The 17734-nt window shown below is 36.6% G+C and overlaps 1 protein-coding gene across 2 annotated transcripts in view; it reads right to left on the bottom strand.

Annotated features, from left to right (window-relative positions):
- ALG8 (ALG8 alpha-1,3-glucosyltransferase) overlaps positions 1–17734 on the bottom strand; it is a 111999-nt gene that overhangs the window by 48321 nt on the left and 45944 nt on the right. For both annotated transcript variants that reach the window (XM_053708680.1, XM_053708679.1), the window contains 4 exons: positions 15850–15953; positions 15312–15432; positions 15050–15189; positions 398–537 (listed from right to left, as the gene is read on the bottom strand). In XM_053708680.1, coding sequence (XP_053564655.1) covers positions 398–537; positions 15050–15189; positions 15312–15432; positions 15850–15953 — 505 coding nt within the window. The remainder of the gene's footprint in view (positions 1–397; positions 538–15049; positions 15190–15311; positions 15433–15849; positions 15954–17734) is intronic.

Genomic DNA, 17734 nt, shown 5'->3' with positions numbered 1-17734 from the left:
GGTCTTTGCCTCCTCCTGGTGGCCAGGTAATGTAATTCCCAAGAGTAAGGACTTATGGACTCACTACCATTAAAAAGAAACCTACTACTCATTTGCAATTCAGAGTAAGGGCCTGGTGATCTAAGGCTCTCCACTCTAAGAAGTCTCAACAGAGGGAGATCTCTATATAAATAAATAAAAAAATAATTCACAAAGATCATACAAGACAGGCTTTTTGTAAACGTGACCTATTATATTGGCTGACATGGATGTATAATGTATATGGGTGCTCCCCTTCCCAGGATTACTTTGGACCCATTGATGTCTTTGCCATATTTTAATTGTATAGAGAGCAATTTTCACACAAACATTAAAAACAGAATAGATATTAACTGCTATAAAATGTTATTTGTCTCACCTTAATGGTAGTATGGCTAAGAGGACAGCTTTCTCATGAACGTGCCACCCAAACATGAAGGAACTGAGCGCACACAGGATTAAGCAGCGGAGGAATCCTTTAGGTCCTTGTGGCTTAAACCATAGACAGAAAACAGATGGCTGTGGACAAAAAAATATATATAATATAAAATAATTAATATAATATATAATATAATTTGATTAAAAGGGACAATCTACGACATAATTTGTATTGTTTAAAATGATAGATAATTCCTTTATTACCCAAATCCCCAGTTTTGCCTAACCAACACGGTTATTAAAAGGGACAGTCAAATCCAAAAAAAAAAACCCCATTCATGATTCAAATAGGGCATGGCAACTTTACAATTTACTTGTATCACCAATTTTGCTTTGTTCTCTTGGTATTCTTAGTTGAAAGCTAAACCTAGGAGGTTCATATGCTAATTTAGATCTTAAAGGCCACCTCTGATCTAAATGCATTTTGACAGTTTTTCACCACTTGAGGGCATTAGTTCATGTGTTTCACTTAGATAACATTGAGCTCACGCACGTGAATTTACCGAGGCATTAGCATTGATTGGCTAAAATGCAAGTCTGTCAAAAGAACTGAAATAAGGGGGCAGTCTGCTGAGACTTCGATACAAGGTAATTACAGAGGTAAAACGTGTATAATTATAACTGTGTTGGTTATGCAAAACTGGGGAATGGGTAGTTAAGGGATTATCTATCTTTTAAAACAACATAAATCCTGGTGTTGACTGTCCCTTTAATATACTTTTTAACTCTGATTATCTTGTTTCTAAGCCTCTGCAGACTGCCCACTTTTCAGTTCTTTTGACAGCCTTGCATTTCAGCCAATCAGTGCCCTCTCATAAGTAACTCCATGAGCGTGAGCACAATGTTATATATCTGGCACAACTGAACAAAGCCCCCCCGCCAGCTGTGAAAAACTGTCAAATGCATTCAGATAAGAGGCGGCCTTCAAGGGCTTAGAAATCAGCCTATGAGCCTACCTAGGTTTAGCTTTCAACTAAGAATACCAAGAGAACAAAGAAAATTTGATGAGTTGGAAAGTTGTTTAAAATTGCATGCCCTATCTGAATCATGAAAGTTTAAAGGGACATGAAACCCAAAACATTTTTCCTTTCATGATTCAGATACTACAATTTTAAACAACTTTCTAATTTACTTCTATTTAATTTGTTTCATTCTCTTGGTATCATTTGTTGGAGGAGCAGCAAAGCTCTACTGGTTTCTAACTGTATGTATATTTCCATGTGTTCAGTCACCAATCAGCAGCTGGAACCTATGTTTTTTGCTGCTCCTGAGCTTTCCTAGATAACCCTTTCAGCAAAGGATAACAAGAGAAGGAAGCAAATTAAATAATAGAAGTCAATTTGAAAGTTGTTTAAAATTGTATTCTCGATCATGAAAGAAAAATTTGGGGTTTTATGTCCCTTTAATTTTGACTAGACTGTCCCTTTAAGAGTACAGTTTACTCTCAACCCCTAAACAATATCACTACCATTAGGGTTCAGTACTTTGAAACAGACAAAATGTCTACTACACTAAAGCATGTGGAAGGGAGACATTGAACTACTAGATTCATTCATGATTGATATGAACACTAACGATATGGGTATCTCCTTCACCCAGTACAGTAGTACTAAAATACATTTTTTGGATATCGAAATTGAAGTCACTAACAATCAAATACAAACTAGAACGTATTTTAAAGACATTGACGCAAATAACTATATACATTTTGAAAGCTGTCACTTAACACAATGGAAATCCAATATACCTAAGAGTCAATTTATGAGGATAAAGAAAAATTGCTCCTCCTCAGATTGCTATCAAACACAATCTAAAATTCTTACTGCGAGATTTATAGAAAAAGGTTATGACCCAAAAACAATTGAAAAAACACAAAAAGTAGCAGCAAATATAGACAGACAGACCACACAAGTAACATCAATAAGTACTCCGACTCAGATGACCTCTTTATACCTTTCATCACAGATTATAGCTCGCAACATATAGAAATCAAAAAGATCCTAAAAAGACACTGGCACCTTTTGAAACAAGACCAAATTTTAGGCAATAATCTAAAAAAAAATCAACCTGATATCTTCAGAAAGGCCAGAAATGTCAAACTATACTTTCACCAAGTGAATATAAAAAAGAAAAACAATCCAATGATAGAGACCTTAAAGGCAAATAATTAATTGGGTACTTTCTATGTAATATGTGCAAATCTTGCCAACAAAGCACAAAATTAAAAGAATTAAAATCTCCAAATACAGGGTATTACACCAAAATAAAAGAACTGATTAGATGCACCGATAAAATTATTATCTATTGTATACAGTTTTCTTGTAATCTTCTCTATTTTGGACAAACAAGCAGAATGTTAAGACAGGATACGTGAACACATTCTGAAAATTGAACATGAATTCTCAGACACCAAACTATACTCCCATTTCAAAGAAGCACATCATGGAAATGTAAAACACTTTAAGTTTTGGGGTATAAAAAAAACTGACCTTGGATAAGAGGGGAGGTAATATAAACACACTGCTAATGAAAAAGGAAGCCAAATTTATATTTCATTATAATACCCTGCACCCATATGGTCTCAATTCAGAATTGGATCTGAATTCACTCATCTAATACCTGTTGTATAAATTAAAGATCCAGTAGTATTATGCTTTGTAGTATCCATATGTAGAACTTTCTAAAGAAAGTTTAGTCTTTAAAGACAGTCTAAACATCATGTAAAAACCCCTCGTTTGTATATATATACAGATATTAGTCAATTTTTCTGGGGAACATGTCGCTCAGAACAACCGACAAAATTCATTCATATTTATTATATCCTTATCCCTTGGATGAGTTCATACATACATATTTAATTGTATAAACTATACTGTTATAATCATTCTTTTAGCCAATCCTTTTTAATTTTAAAATATAGTATGTATGTATGTATGTATGTATGTATGTATGTATGTATGTATGTATATATATATATATTTTTTTATATATAATTTTTCTAAAATTCTTTTCAAATTATATTTTTTGAATTCGAATATTTGATTTTTATTTTTCAATTTTACATTTCATTCTTATTTTTATTATGTATTTGTTCTCATTAAATTCATAATAATTATTTTTTTGGGATCATTTAATCAAATTTTTACACTTTTATTTTTGATATATATAATATTTCCCAATTAGTAAACATAACACTATTATATCTTTAATATAGTATTTTTAGATTAGATTCCCTTTATAAAGTTTTTCCCTTTATTATGTATCGATAACTACGATGATACTTTAAAGTTTTTCCTTTATATTATGTATTGCTAATCACGCTAAATACTTTATAGTCAGCTGAATTAGAAACACATATTTCTGACACATTTGTATCTCTTGTATTATTCACCCTCTCTTCTTCTGATTAACACAATATACACTACTGTTATTATAGTAAAGAACGGTGGTACAATAGTTAATAGCCAATGGTCATTATGTTATACACTATATTTTGGATGTGTTTAGAAATAAACATACATACAGCTAGATACGCCCTTACAGTTATGATTGCAAAATATAAGATATTTTAACTTTAATTTGCGTCATATATTGAAACTAAAAAAATTCTATTGAATTCATTTAATTAGTTTCATGTTTGTATATTTACATAAGCGAAGTTGTTTTCCCATTGTGCTATGTTACAAGTTTTTTTCTCCTATTGTGCTATGTAACAGGTTTTCAATTGGTATTAACAATGGAGAACACCTTGCTGAGACACACCCACTGGGAGTCAAATTAACCTATAAGGTGAAACAACAGGGTATTTAAACTCTGATCCGTGTGAAATGAGCATCTTGATAAAGGCCTACAGGGCTGAAATGCGTAGATTTGCTCATTCCTAACTGATATTTACATAAGTCGCTAATAGTAGGTAAGGTGCATCGAGCCGCTTAAACTTTCTAAAGCGATCTCCATATGCTTAACTCCTTACCCAGGATCTATTTGCGTGAAATATTTGCCTAAAGACAATTGCATTTGCACATTCCTACTTTGGATTGCACACGATCCACATCCTAGACTCAGAACCTGACCTCCAACACCGGAACAGGTAGTAGGACCGAGAGTCAGTTTAAACTTGTATCGCATGTTGCCAACAAATACCTCGGTCCCAGTATCTACCTGCCATATCTACAACATTGGAAGCTGCCTTCTCTCAGTTAAATAACTGGTACATCTTAAACGCCAGTGAGATACCACTGCCTGCTGAGACCGTTTACACCTGGAGTCACGGTAACATTGCAATCACTCATACGGAATTTAAAAAAAAATTCTTTACCTGTGGCTACTATTGCCAGCACAGCTACGGACATTTGGAAATGAACTCTAGTACTTTATCATTATATTAATGTTTTTATTCATTATTGCACTTACCAATTGTATTATTATGTTATAATTTATTTCCTTTTATGCCGGCATCTCATTTTGTATAAAATTGTATTTATATTGGCTCATATAAACTTTTTTACTAAAATATCGACACCTACTATATTTTATTTATCACATTGAATCATTAGGAATACCGATACATATTTATTATCATTTACGCTTTATCACAATTTGATACTTTTCTCTCCTTTCACGTTGCCATTGCACATTGTATCACATGAATTATCGCACACATTATTTTATTAAGTTTCATTAAGTTTTTTACCTCATCATTTGTAGACACTCACAGTAGGACTGACAACAAAGTTGCCTGTCTACACTGGTTACATAAATTTGAATTATTTTCTTCTATTTTTCTTTAGCGTCTCTTAGCTTTAATAGCGCCACCTTAGCATTGATTGTTGATACTCACAGTAGGACAGTCAACCTCAGTTACCTGTTTAGACTGGTTACTCAATATCTATTATATTCCTTATATGATGAATTTTATATTATTCTTAAACATCTCTAAGCTTTATTAGCGCCACCCCATACCTATTTGTATGTTCTTGTTATCCGGTCAGTATCTAGGAGATCTACTTACCATTTGGGGTAGCACATTCGAGAAGAGAGTGTTAGTATCTTTAACAAACCTCCTTATTTTCTACTAAAGCTAAAATTAACCCTACAAGCTCCCAAATTAACCTCTTCACTGCTGGGCATAATACACGTGTGGTGTGCAGCGGCGTTTAGCGGCCTTCTAATTACCAAAAAGTAATGCCAAAACCATAAATGTCTGCTATTTCTGAACAAAGGGGATCCAGAGAAGCATTTACAACCATTTGTGCCATAATTGCACAAGCTGTTTGTAAATCATTTCAGTGAGAAACCCGTTTTTAATTTGATTGCAATCTGGCGGTGAAATGGTGGCATGAAATATACCAAAATGAGCCTAGATGAATACTTTGGGTAGTCTACTAAAAAAAATTATATACATGTCAAGGGATATTCAGGGATTCCTGACAGATAGTGTTCCAATGTAACTATCACTAATTTTGAAAAAAAAATTTTTTTTGGAAATAGCAAAGTGCTACTTGTACTTATTGCCCTATAACTTGCAAAAAAGCAAAGAACATGTTAACATCGGGTATTTCTAAACTCTGGACAAAATTTAAAAACTATTTAGCATGGGTGTTTTTTGGTGGTTGTAGAAGTGTAACAGATTTTGGAGGTCAAAATTAGAAAAAGTTAGAAAATTACAGCTAAACACAAACACCGCAGAAATGTAAAAAATAGCCTTGATCCCAAACGGTCACTAAGGGGTTAAGCATTGTTTTTACACAAAGATAAAGGGGTTCTTTGCACAGTTCATTCATGTGTCTCAGAATAATTTTTCTTCCATCTTTTCTAGAGGATACAGCCACTACCCAAGGAAATCCTTGTTCACTTTGTATCTGGTTAGAGCAGAGCTTTCCAAACTTTTCATGTTGGTGACACTTTTTAGACCTACATCATTTCGCGACACAGTAATTCAGTTGTACTAGCAAACAGGAGGTTAAACTACCTTATTTTAAAAGAGATACGGACACATACATAAATTATATAATAACAAAATGTATTTACAAGTAACAGTACGTATGGGCAAGAATTAAAAAAACATTTAACACCACCAATAGTTACTTACTATTTTAACGGGATGTATAAGGTTGATGGGATGAACACAGTTTCTGAATATTTGGTGGAATATTAGATAAAGATACTCGCATTTCATCATCAAGCATTTTTAAGCTTCCACTTTCTATCCATATATCAGGAGCAGCAATGCATTACTAGCTGCAAAAAAAAAAAAAAAACACTGACTTCAGCTCAGCATTTAAGCTGCCGCCCTCAGAGCTCGTGCTGCAAACACACTGCTGTCCCACTCACTGACTACACATGCACGAGCCGATTGAGTAGACTACACGTGCAGTCAGGAGCCAATGTGCCGCAAAAGGGAATAGTTTAAGTTCCCACTGAGCTGCGCCAATAGGTTAAGATGATCGGTGACCCACTAGGTATCAATCACGTGTCAACTAGGGCTGCAACTAACGATTATTTTCATAATCGATTAATTGGCCGATTATTTTTTGATTAATCAGATAAAAAGAGAATCAATAATAGTTTTCTATGTTTTAAATAAAATCCACATAATGAGTGTTACAAATATAAACTTCAGACTAAAACTTTACATTAATACAACTGTTTCTTCAATTTTTAAGCAGCAGAGCACAGTTTTATAATTAAACAAAACAAAACCGCAAACTGTTTGAAAAGAGGTAGAACTAGAAAGTTAGGCTATCACTGTTAATAACATTCTGTTATTCACTCTTTCAGAAACTTTGCATTGAAATGCAAAAATCTCAACATGTCCACATGCTTCTGGCCAAGGCTGGTTCTCTGATTGCAGCTATATTTCCTGCAGCAGAGACGAGGCACTCAGATGGCGTTGAGGTTCTTGAGATGCATAAGTAGGGTTTTTGCCAATTTCACCAAAGTGGGATATTTATCTTTGTTAGCTCTTCACCAATGCTAAGTGTTTTCTACTTTGGCAAGGGGCATCAATAAAGTAACCCTTGATTTCAAAAAAATATCTTGAATATCTATATGCAATGGTAAATAACCAGCTATAAGGTTAGGGGAAATATCTAGTCCGCTCTAAAAATATAAAATATTAAAAAAAAAAAAAAAAAAAATCCAGAAGCGCTAAGGACTGTATATCAATAACAGGACAAAGCCTTACACATTTATTTATACAGTATATAATCAGCAATAGCAAGCAATACGCTAATAATTGTGCAAATAGATAATAGTGCACATCAATTTAAATAACTCCCATCAATCTAGGGGCAAGGTGTAAATAACAAGCTCATCACTATATAATAAAAAGCATAGTTCCAAATCACCAGATTTAATATAAATAATCCAAATGATGACTATTATATCTGGGTTGCATATAAGCCAGGGGTAGTTGTAAACTTATGCTGTCCTGAAAAAGTAAAACGTATACGTCTGTAAACCTCCTTTCATAATCGATTATTATCGATTATGACGATTAGTTATTGCAGCTCTAGTGTCAACCATGTGTTATGCGCAATTGTGCTGAAGCAGGGACACACCTACACACTGCAGCCAACACACTGTGTCACGACACAGTTTGGAAAGCACTGGGTTAGAGGTCTCCATTCTTATTTTTGATTGGAAAGAATTTCTGGATTTCTAATAAAAATGTCATCCCTCGAGGGCTAAGGAAAGACAATGCTCTGGTAAAAACCATATTGGATTGTTCTGTGTATTGCTAAGGCCTAACAGAAGGTTCAGACTCAAGAAGAACTTAGAACTCGCTTGCTTGTTCGGGACAATCTCCACTTTTTTAGGCTACTAACACTGATGGTGGTTACTTCTGAATAATGTAAAGCTGCTCTCTGGAAGACACCACATACATTTGCAACTAAATACAAATGTAAATGTTCCCCAAGCAGTTGTAACAAAACCAATTTTTTTTTGTCTTTTCTTTATGCAACCGATTTATTTTGATAGTCATACATTATTAGTTATGCACTGCTTTAGGAGAGACAAACAATACTCACCTCTACCGTTTCATATCCTATCACTAAGAATATTGGTTAGTGCAAGTAGATAAATTTTATAGTCTAAAGGGGAAGAATCTGGTTGAGTTAACCCTCCTCAGAGGTCTAAGATTCATACTTGGTAAATATTATATTTTTTAGAAATATGAGCCAAGATGAGAAATTCCATCAAATACAAAGAAAGGTCTGTTTTCTAGGGGTATGTGCCTGGGCTGGAAAAAGTGCAAATTCTACTAACAAAATGAGCATTTAAAAAAAAAGGCATGTAAAACTTTTTTTGTATGCAAAAGCTTAGCAATTCAGCATTTAAATAGATAGAAAGGTCAACAATTAGATGTGCATGGGTGCATTTCCATTTATGTTATAAGCATTTTTTTTCAACATACTTCCATTAGCACATATGCTGTGAGGGCCGTGCACTAATATTCAAACATATCACCTTCTCAGAGAGAGTCAGCAGTAGCTTGTTTGACTCAAATTACTTTCTGCCAGCTCTTTGAGAAGGTGTGGTGTTAAAAAGAAATTGTATGCTTACCTGATAATTTTCTTTTTTGACCATCTTAATTACTAATGGGATATTCACCTCCTGGTCAGCAGGAGGCGGCAAAGAGCACCACAGCAAAGCTGATTAGCTCCTCCCCTCCCTCCCACTCCAGTCATTCGACCGAAGTTAGGGAAAGAAAGGAAAAACCAAGGTGCAGAGGTGTCTGAAGTTTAAAATAAACAACCTGTCTTACAAAAACAGGGCGGGCCGTGGACTCATCGTGTCAAAAAAGAAATACATTTATCAGGTAAGCATAAATTTTCTTTTTTATGACACGATGAGTCCACGGATCATCTTAATTACTAATGGGATTCAATACCCAAGCTAGAGTACACAGATGATACGGGAGGGACAAGACAGGAAACCTAAACGGAAGGCACCACTGCTTGAAGAACCTCTCTCCCAAAAGCGGCCCTCAGCCGAGGCAAGAGAGTCAAATTTGTAGAATTTTGAAAAAGTATGAAGAGAGGACAAAGTTGCAGCCTTGCAAATCTGTTCCACTGAAGCTTCATTCCTCATTCATGAGGAAGCAACAGACCTTGTGGAATGAGCCGTAACTCTCTCAGGAGGCTGCTGTCCAGCAGTCTCATATGCAAAACGTATTATACTCTTCAGCCAAAAAGAAAGAGAAGTAGCCGTAGTTATCTATCCCTTAAGTTTCCCTGAAAAAAAAAAAAAAACAGGGCAGGAGACTGACTAAAATTCTTAGTCGCCTGCAAGAAAACCTTTAAGGAACAAACCATGTTCAAATAGTACAGAAGTCGTTCCTTCTGAAAAGGATTAGGACACAAGGAAGGAACAACAATCTCCTGATTAATGTTCTGATAGAAACAACCTTAAAAAGAAATCCTAAAGACTTAAGAAAAAAACAACCTTATCTGAATGGAAAATAAGGTAAGAAACTCATACTGCAATGTGGAGAGCTCTGACACTCTACGAGCAGATGAAAAAGCAACAAGAAATAAAACTTTCCAAGATAACAAATTAATATCTAAGGAATGTATAGACTCAAACAGAGCCCCTTGAAGAACTTTAAGAAATAAATTAAGACTCCATGGAGGAGTAACTGATTTGGACACAGGCCTGATCCTGACCAAGGCCTGACAAAAAGATTGTACATCTAGGACATCCACCATTTGTTTTTGTAACAAAATAGATACGGCCGAGATTTTACCCTTTCGGAAAAACTTGGAGATAAACCTTTCTCCAAACCTTCTTGGAGAAAAGGCGAAATTCTCCATGGAGTAGACCTTGAACTTACACCAGAATAAATATTTACGTCAAACCTAATTGGAAATCTTTCTGGTTACAGGCTTGTAAGTCTGAATTATGGTGTCTATGACTAAGTCCGAAAACCCCCGCTTGGGTAAAAATAAGCATTCAATCTCTAAGCAGTCAGCTTCAGAGAAACTAGATTTGGGTGAAGAGAGGGCCCTTGATTAAAAGGTCCCTCCTCAACAGAAGAGACAAAGGTGGCAGAGATGACATGTCCACCAGATCTGCTTATCAAATTTTATGAAGCCAAGCAGGAGTAATGAGGATCCCCAACGCCCTCTTCTGCTTGATTCTAGCAAAGACCCTAGGAAGAAGCGCAAACGTAGGCACTAAGAATGCTAGATTGAAGGTCCAAGGAACCTTCACAGCATCTCAGTTCCGCTTGGGGGTCTCTGGACCTCGACCCGTATCTCAGGAACTTGGTATTCTGTCGAGATGTCATGAGATCGAATTCAGGTTGATCCCACTTGAGAATCAGGCTGGAGAACACTTCCAAAGGGAATTCCCACTCCCCCGAATGAAAGGTCAGCCCGTTCACGAAGTCCGCCTCCCAGTTGTCCACCCCTGGGAAAAAAAAAATTGCCGACATGTAGTAAGAATGGGCCTCTGCCCACTGAATTATCTTGGTTACCTCAGTCATCGCTAAGGAACGCCTCGCTCCTCCCTGATGATTGATGTAAGGCACTTAAAGGATTACTTTCCGTTATAATTTTTAAGATAAACAACTAACATATTAAAGTTAATAAACATTAATTAAAACCTACTGACCATTGTTTTCTCCAAAACGAAGTTTCATAACGTTCTAAAAGTTATCTTTATTTAGTTAGTAACAGGCATAGAAAATATTTACTTACAGTGGCCCTTTAAGTTATGACTTCCGACTGGAACCTGATAAACTGGACTGAGGCTAACTGAGGCCAGGCCACAAGAATATTGAAGATCGCTCTCCGTTCCAGAATGTCTAAAGGAAGAACCGACTCAGAGTCCAAACTCCCTAAGCTTTTAGGGAACCCCAGACTGCTCCCCACCCTAGAAGGCTGGCGTTTGTCAGAATCACCCAAGATGGTCTATGAAAAGCAGGATCCTTGGAAAAGATGATCCAGAGATAACCACCATTGAAGAGAATCCGTTGTCTACTGTTCCAGTAGTATTCGAGGAGACAAATACGCATAATATCCGTTCCATTGCCTGAGCATGCTTAACTGCAGAGATCTGAAGAGAAACCAAACGGGATGAAGTTCATTGCCGCCACCAACAGCCCGATTACCTCCATGCACTGAGCCGAAGAGTGTGCTGAAGGACAAGACAAGTATCAATAATCTTTGATTTCCTGACTTATGTCAGAAAAAAAACTTAATTGAAAGGGAATCTAATATAGATCCCAGAAAATTATCCTTAAATTTAGGACTCAGGAACTCTTTTCCAGATTTACCTTCCACTCGTGAGAACGCAGGAAGGATAACACTATGTCTGTGTGTGATCCTGTTTGTTGTTAACGATGGCGCCTGGATTAGAATGTCATCCAAATATGGTGGCAAGACCGAAGGAAAGAGCCACGTACTAGAAGTATTTGTCCAGAAAAGCAAACCATAGGAACTTGTGATGATCCCATAGATGGGAACATGCAGATACCCGTCCTTTAAACGTGTCATAAATTGACCCTCCTGGATCAAGGGGAGAATGGCACGAATAGTTTCCATCTAGACTGACGGTACGGTTTAGATTCTTGAAATCTAAAATTGGTCTGAAAGTTCCCTCCTTCTTGGGAACCACAAACAGATTGAAATAAATCTCAGACCCGGTTCCTGTACCGGATTTATCACTCCCAGGGGGGAGAGGACTCCTACCTAATGAAAAGAACCCATTCTCCTATCTGGTTCCAGATATCTGTCCGAATAGACTCAGACAATGTGTGAACTAGTATGCTGCCGCTAAAGGTAGCAATACCAACCTGGGATGTTATCTTGAGCAAACCAACCACCCAAATATCTATGGGGTCCTAAAAAGGAACAAACTATCCTCTATAGGGATAGAAAGTCTCCTGGCTAGTGTGGAAATTGTCCCTTCCACCTTGCGTACCGTCGCCAAGACTCAGAGGTCCGCTAATAAAACCTCTGTCAATATAAGAAATGTTGATAAAAGGGTTATACCCATTCTCTCATTTCCTAGTACCGCTTCTTGGTACCACATAAAATTAACGACCGAAATGTCGTTCCAGAGTAGCTAAAAACTCCTTAAGTAATAACCGGAGATGAGCTAGCTTAAACCTGAAGATACTACTTCAGTATCAGCGGGAGGAATCATACCGTCAGAACTGAGATTTTACCCTCATATACTACCGAAGTATCCCCTTCCTCATGTAACTTGGAGGGAACCTCTAAGATAGTAATCTGTGACAGGAACCTCGCTCACTGAATATTTAGTCTTCCTCTTGCGCTCTCCCTCTATCCCTGCAGCACGGGAAAAGCCGACAACACACTTGACAAGCACAGAGGGAAACAATGTCTTGCAAGATAACCCCAAGAGGAGTCGTGAAGGAAGCGCAGGGCACTGGATGAATGGACGCTAAGTTTTTAGGACACTTGAGGAGAAGGTTGCAGAAAATATTGTCAGAATGCTTCTGAAACATCCGAGGCAATGTTGGCTCTGAAAATTGAAAAAAACAAAAACCTCTTAATACATGGGGAACAGAAAGTCTTTGGCCATTCCACAGAAGTATCAAAACATAACGTGTAAGTAACATCCTTATTCACTTTTTATTAGATAAATTTGAATATCATAACAAATTACTGTGACTTTAAATGATAAAGGTAACGTCCTAACCTTGTTCCCTTAACATTGGATATACTATTTATGACGAAGGGACTCTTGGACCATCAGAATTCACCATTGCTTATCAAAAATGGATGGTACTGTGTCTTTAAATTTTAAATACACTGCTTAATTTCCACACAAAAAAATGATTCTTTAACGTATATTATATAGAATCCCCAGATCACATCTAAATTTAGCAGAAAAGTCTTCCTATCAACAGATGGAACACTTACAAATAGTAGTCCTCCTGACTACTGTAAGCAGTTTTTAGAACCGAATGAAAAGCCTCTCTGCTGCATAACACAGCAGAGAAGGCCTCCGGAACCATTCAAATGCTTATTTTACACTTTGTTCTACTTATTTTATACTGTATTGAAGCCTCTCTGCTGTGAGACAAAATGCAACAGAGAAGGCATCCGTACTACCCAAATACATATATTATACTGAGTGGGGAGCCTCTCTGCTGTATGAATCACAACTCAGAGAAGGCATACAGACTACCCATCTACTCATTTTGTTTTTAAACTGATTGAGAAGCCTCTCTGCTGTAGTAGCATAACGCAGCAGGGAAGGTATCCGTACTACAGAAATTACTCTGATGCACAGGAAATGTGTGTAAAGGGTGGGCAAACAATGGCGCGTATCTTAGCTCCGCCCCTCATGGGTGTATCTAGCTAAACCTCCCTGGCGGCTAAATTGTAAAGATTGAGTCGTCAGAAGACTAAAAGCACAACCTGGCAATAAATAAACAAAGCTCCCGCCTACTAAGGTAAAGGAAGCCAACAGGAGAAATAGTTGCACCAAACATGCATAGCCCTAGACATGTTCCTTATGTGGAAACAGGCTAAACCTCCCAGACAGCTGCTAAGGAAAATAAGCCGTTGGGAGTTGCAAGAATGTTATATCGCCCAAAATAAAAACAGAGCCGCTTCTCCACGTCATCCAGTACCTGGATACACTGCCCAATAACATATCCCTTCCCTCCTAGGGATAATGTCATCTAGTGTCCATGAAAGTATATAAAGTGCCAAATTTTAAGTGTATGTTTTTCCAGAAAATAAAATTTAGCACTTACCTTAGAATCAGCCCGGCAGTAAGGAAGCTCACCCGGCTTGCGAGGTCCTCTCCCTCACATTGGCCTGTGGAAAAACAAAAAGGTACAGAGTATTTCTCCCTCAGACTTTTGCAAACAGGGCAGCATACAATCTATGGGAGGCGCAGTGAGAATTATGTCCCACAAGTTCCCATTGCTCTAAAGCCACCAAAGCTCTACTGAAGAGACTGATATGGACAAGAGACTGATATGGAATACAGCTACACCTTAGGACAAAGCAGCACAATCTTGTACTACTTTAAAAATAATAAACTCTTGATTGAAGAATGTAATCTAACACCTCACTTTGCCACATCCTATCACTAACGTAGGCAAAGAGAATGACTGGGGAGGGAGGGAAGGGAGGAGCTATTTATCAGCTTTGCTGTGGTGCTCTTTGCCGTCTCCTGCTGACCATGAGGTGAATATCCCATTAGTAATTAAGATGATCCGTGGACTCATCGTGTCATAAAAAAAGAAATACTGGTGCACGAGCCCTCACAGGATGTGTGTATGCCACAGAAAAACCAATAACATTTACTAGAAATATTTTTGCTAATGAAAGTATATTGCAATAATGCTTCTATTTCAAATTAAAATGCACATTTCAATTTTGACCTTTCTATGCCTTTAATAATGGATAAACTATTAATATTCTAACAGGCAGAGGTAAGACAACCATGCAAGAAGCTAAAATCAGTTCTATACCATTACCTCTTGATAAATTCCTTTTTATTGTCTTATGAAAGTAATAATGATAAACCAGGTCTAGATGCCATCAGATATGACTGAGGCTTGTCCAGAAATCTAGCAACATTTTTGGCTTTAAATTACCAGGATGGATAGGATGGTGCAAATTAATGTAGCCAGTGGTGTGACAGAGGGAAGGACACTGTGTTCAAACTCCTGGACTAACCCTCCAGTCATGGAACCTGTGCGAAGAACTGAAGGATCAATCAGCTGGGCTTTTACTCCTGTGAAGAGATGGAACAGAGGTTATTAGTTAGACCCACCATAAATTATATTGTGCTATAAGTGCGCCAGGCCCACCTTACATACATGTCTTATCAGCAAATGTAGACTAAGCAATCCATACCTACAACAGAAAGAGCTTTATCCATAGCATTATACAATGCCCAGAAATTAGGAGCCCAGTAAGCATGGCACAGACCTCTTTTAAAAGGAAAAAGCCGAGAGAGGACTTGAGGTAATTGCCCCTGCAAGATATAAAAACAAGCTATAAATCAATAGAAATATTGGAACAATCACGAAACAGTGTAGATTGCATAGGATATAATGGAAATATAATACAGAATAAATTGGTTTGTTCAACTATTGCTCTTTGGTAGGATTTCCTTATAGCACACGTGGCTGCACAAATTACTAGATGGCAAAAAGCAAAAATTCGAAGAACCTAGTTATAAAAATAGTATCTGCTATATATGGATGGATGCACCAATAAGTAGATAATACCCAATAAAGAAATCTCAAAATTTGCTTTTTAGTTAAAATATTAAAATTTAAATAATTTATGTATCAAACCTTAAAAAGGTTAAAATACATTTCAAAAATAAATCTTTTATAGTATTTATTGATGTATCTTGAGTCAGAGATGTGGTTAAACAATTAATTACCATATATACAAATGGTCCAAATGCCGCCGCAAACACAGAAGTGACAATTAAAACGAGAGAGAGAAAACGTAGAAAGCTGAAACTTCTCCAGCGAATGGATCCATCTACAATAAAAACAAAGATTGTTCTTTTTTTAGGTTTGCTCTTGATTTATGAAAGTTCAGCTAAGAGAACAATTAGGTACAACAGTTATATCTAGACTATGGGCTCACAAATGTTTGTGCAATAACAGCCATGGAAACAACCCGCCAAAAAAAGAAAGAAAGGAAACAGAATATATTGTGCAAAATTTGTTAATATTGCAGCAGATTTTAGACGACCCCCCCACACTAATCTGCAATGAGATACAGTAAAAACATAATTAGAAGACCAGGTTCTGTTGTTCAAATAAAGAGCAATCAGTTAAATTCTGCTTAAAGGACCAGTCAACACAGTATATTTGCATAATCAACAAATGCAAGATAAGACAATGCAATAGCACTTAGTCTGAACTTCAAATGGAGTTGTAGATTTTTATTAAAAAAAAAAGAAAAAAAAAAGTTAGGTCTTTTCCACTCCCCCTGTACCATGTGACAGTGATCAGCCAGTCACAAATGCACACATGTACCATGTGACATATTCTTAGTGACACCAGCATCTTAGTTTAAATGCTTTATTGAGGTTACATAAAAAGCAGCAACGTTTCGTGGCAAACCCACTTAGTCATGCCCATGAGCATGACTAAGTGGGTTTGCCACGAAACGTTGCTGCTTTTTATGTAACCTCAATAAAGCATTTAAACTAAGATACTGGTGCTGGTGTCACTAAGAATATACTCTGATTTCTGGGGCTGTTGCAGCTGCCCCTTGCACCGGGCACCTTTCTACACTGATGGTGCGGTTTTCATCTACATTTGGAAGTTGTACCATGTGACAGTGATCAGCCAGTCACAAATGCACACACACACTTATTCTTGCACATGCTCAGTGGGAGCTGGTGACTCAAAAAGTTTAAATATAAAAAGACTGTGCACATTTTGTTAATGGAAGTAAATTTGAAAGTTGTTTAAAATGGCATGCTCTATCTGAATAGTGAAAGTTAAATTTTGATTGAGTGTCCCTTTTTAAAGATAAGACAGTGCTCCCTAGGAGAGAAGATTTATTTTTATAGAAACAACTCTGCATCCGGTGATACCAAAACAGTGTATTTTGTTTTTGTAAAGTTTATTTTTTTGAGGCATATCATGTACAAAAAGGAAATATCACAGTTTGTTACATAATCTGTTACATAGAAAACCAATATAAAACAAACGAAGAATGTAATATTCTATTTTGTGTAATTTCAAAAATATGGCTCAGTGTGTACTGAGACAATAGGACATAACATATGGATCACCATTTTTAGGACTTTATTAAACTGTCTCAATCAGTAAGTCATGGGTAGAAAAGTTAATCTAAAAAAAAAAAAAATCCAGTCTGTGGCATTAGCTCTCCTTTGAGTGAATATAATCCATTGTTTCGACAACTCTAGGCCATAAAGGTGGGGACAGGCAGGAGTAACTTTGCTATTTAAACAAGCTTACTTAGTTGCTAATCATATGAGCCAATGTTTAACAGGGTCTCATTGCGGTCAGTGAAAAATCGGACAGTTGATATTGGAATATAGTTATCGACATATGAAGTGCAGTGACACTATCGTTCTATTGAAATTCGCACAGCAAACAGAGTACAGAGAGACACGCTTTGGATGTCTCAGTTGTAATAGATGTGTGGAGGGTCACTTTACTTAACCGTGTTTCTTTAACTTAGAGAACCAAATCCGCTACTCCAATTTAACTTTTATGTACAGTATTTACAATTTGGGGTAATATATATCAGAACACTATTATACATATATACACATATAT

The sequence above is a fragment of the Bombina bombina genome, chromosome 3 (assembly GCF_027579735.1).
Source record: "Bombina bombina isolate aBomBom1 chromosome 3, aBomBom1.pri, whole genome shotgun sequence".
NCBI classification, from domain to species: domain Eukaryota; kingdom Metazoa; phylum Chordata; class Amphibia; order Anura; family Bombinatoridae; genus Bombina; species Bombina bombina.
Note: the sequence above shows the minus strand (reverse complement) of the source record. Positions and strands in the feature narration are given on the sequence as shown.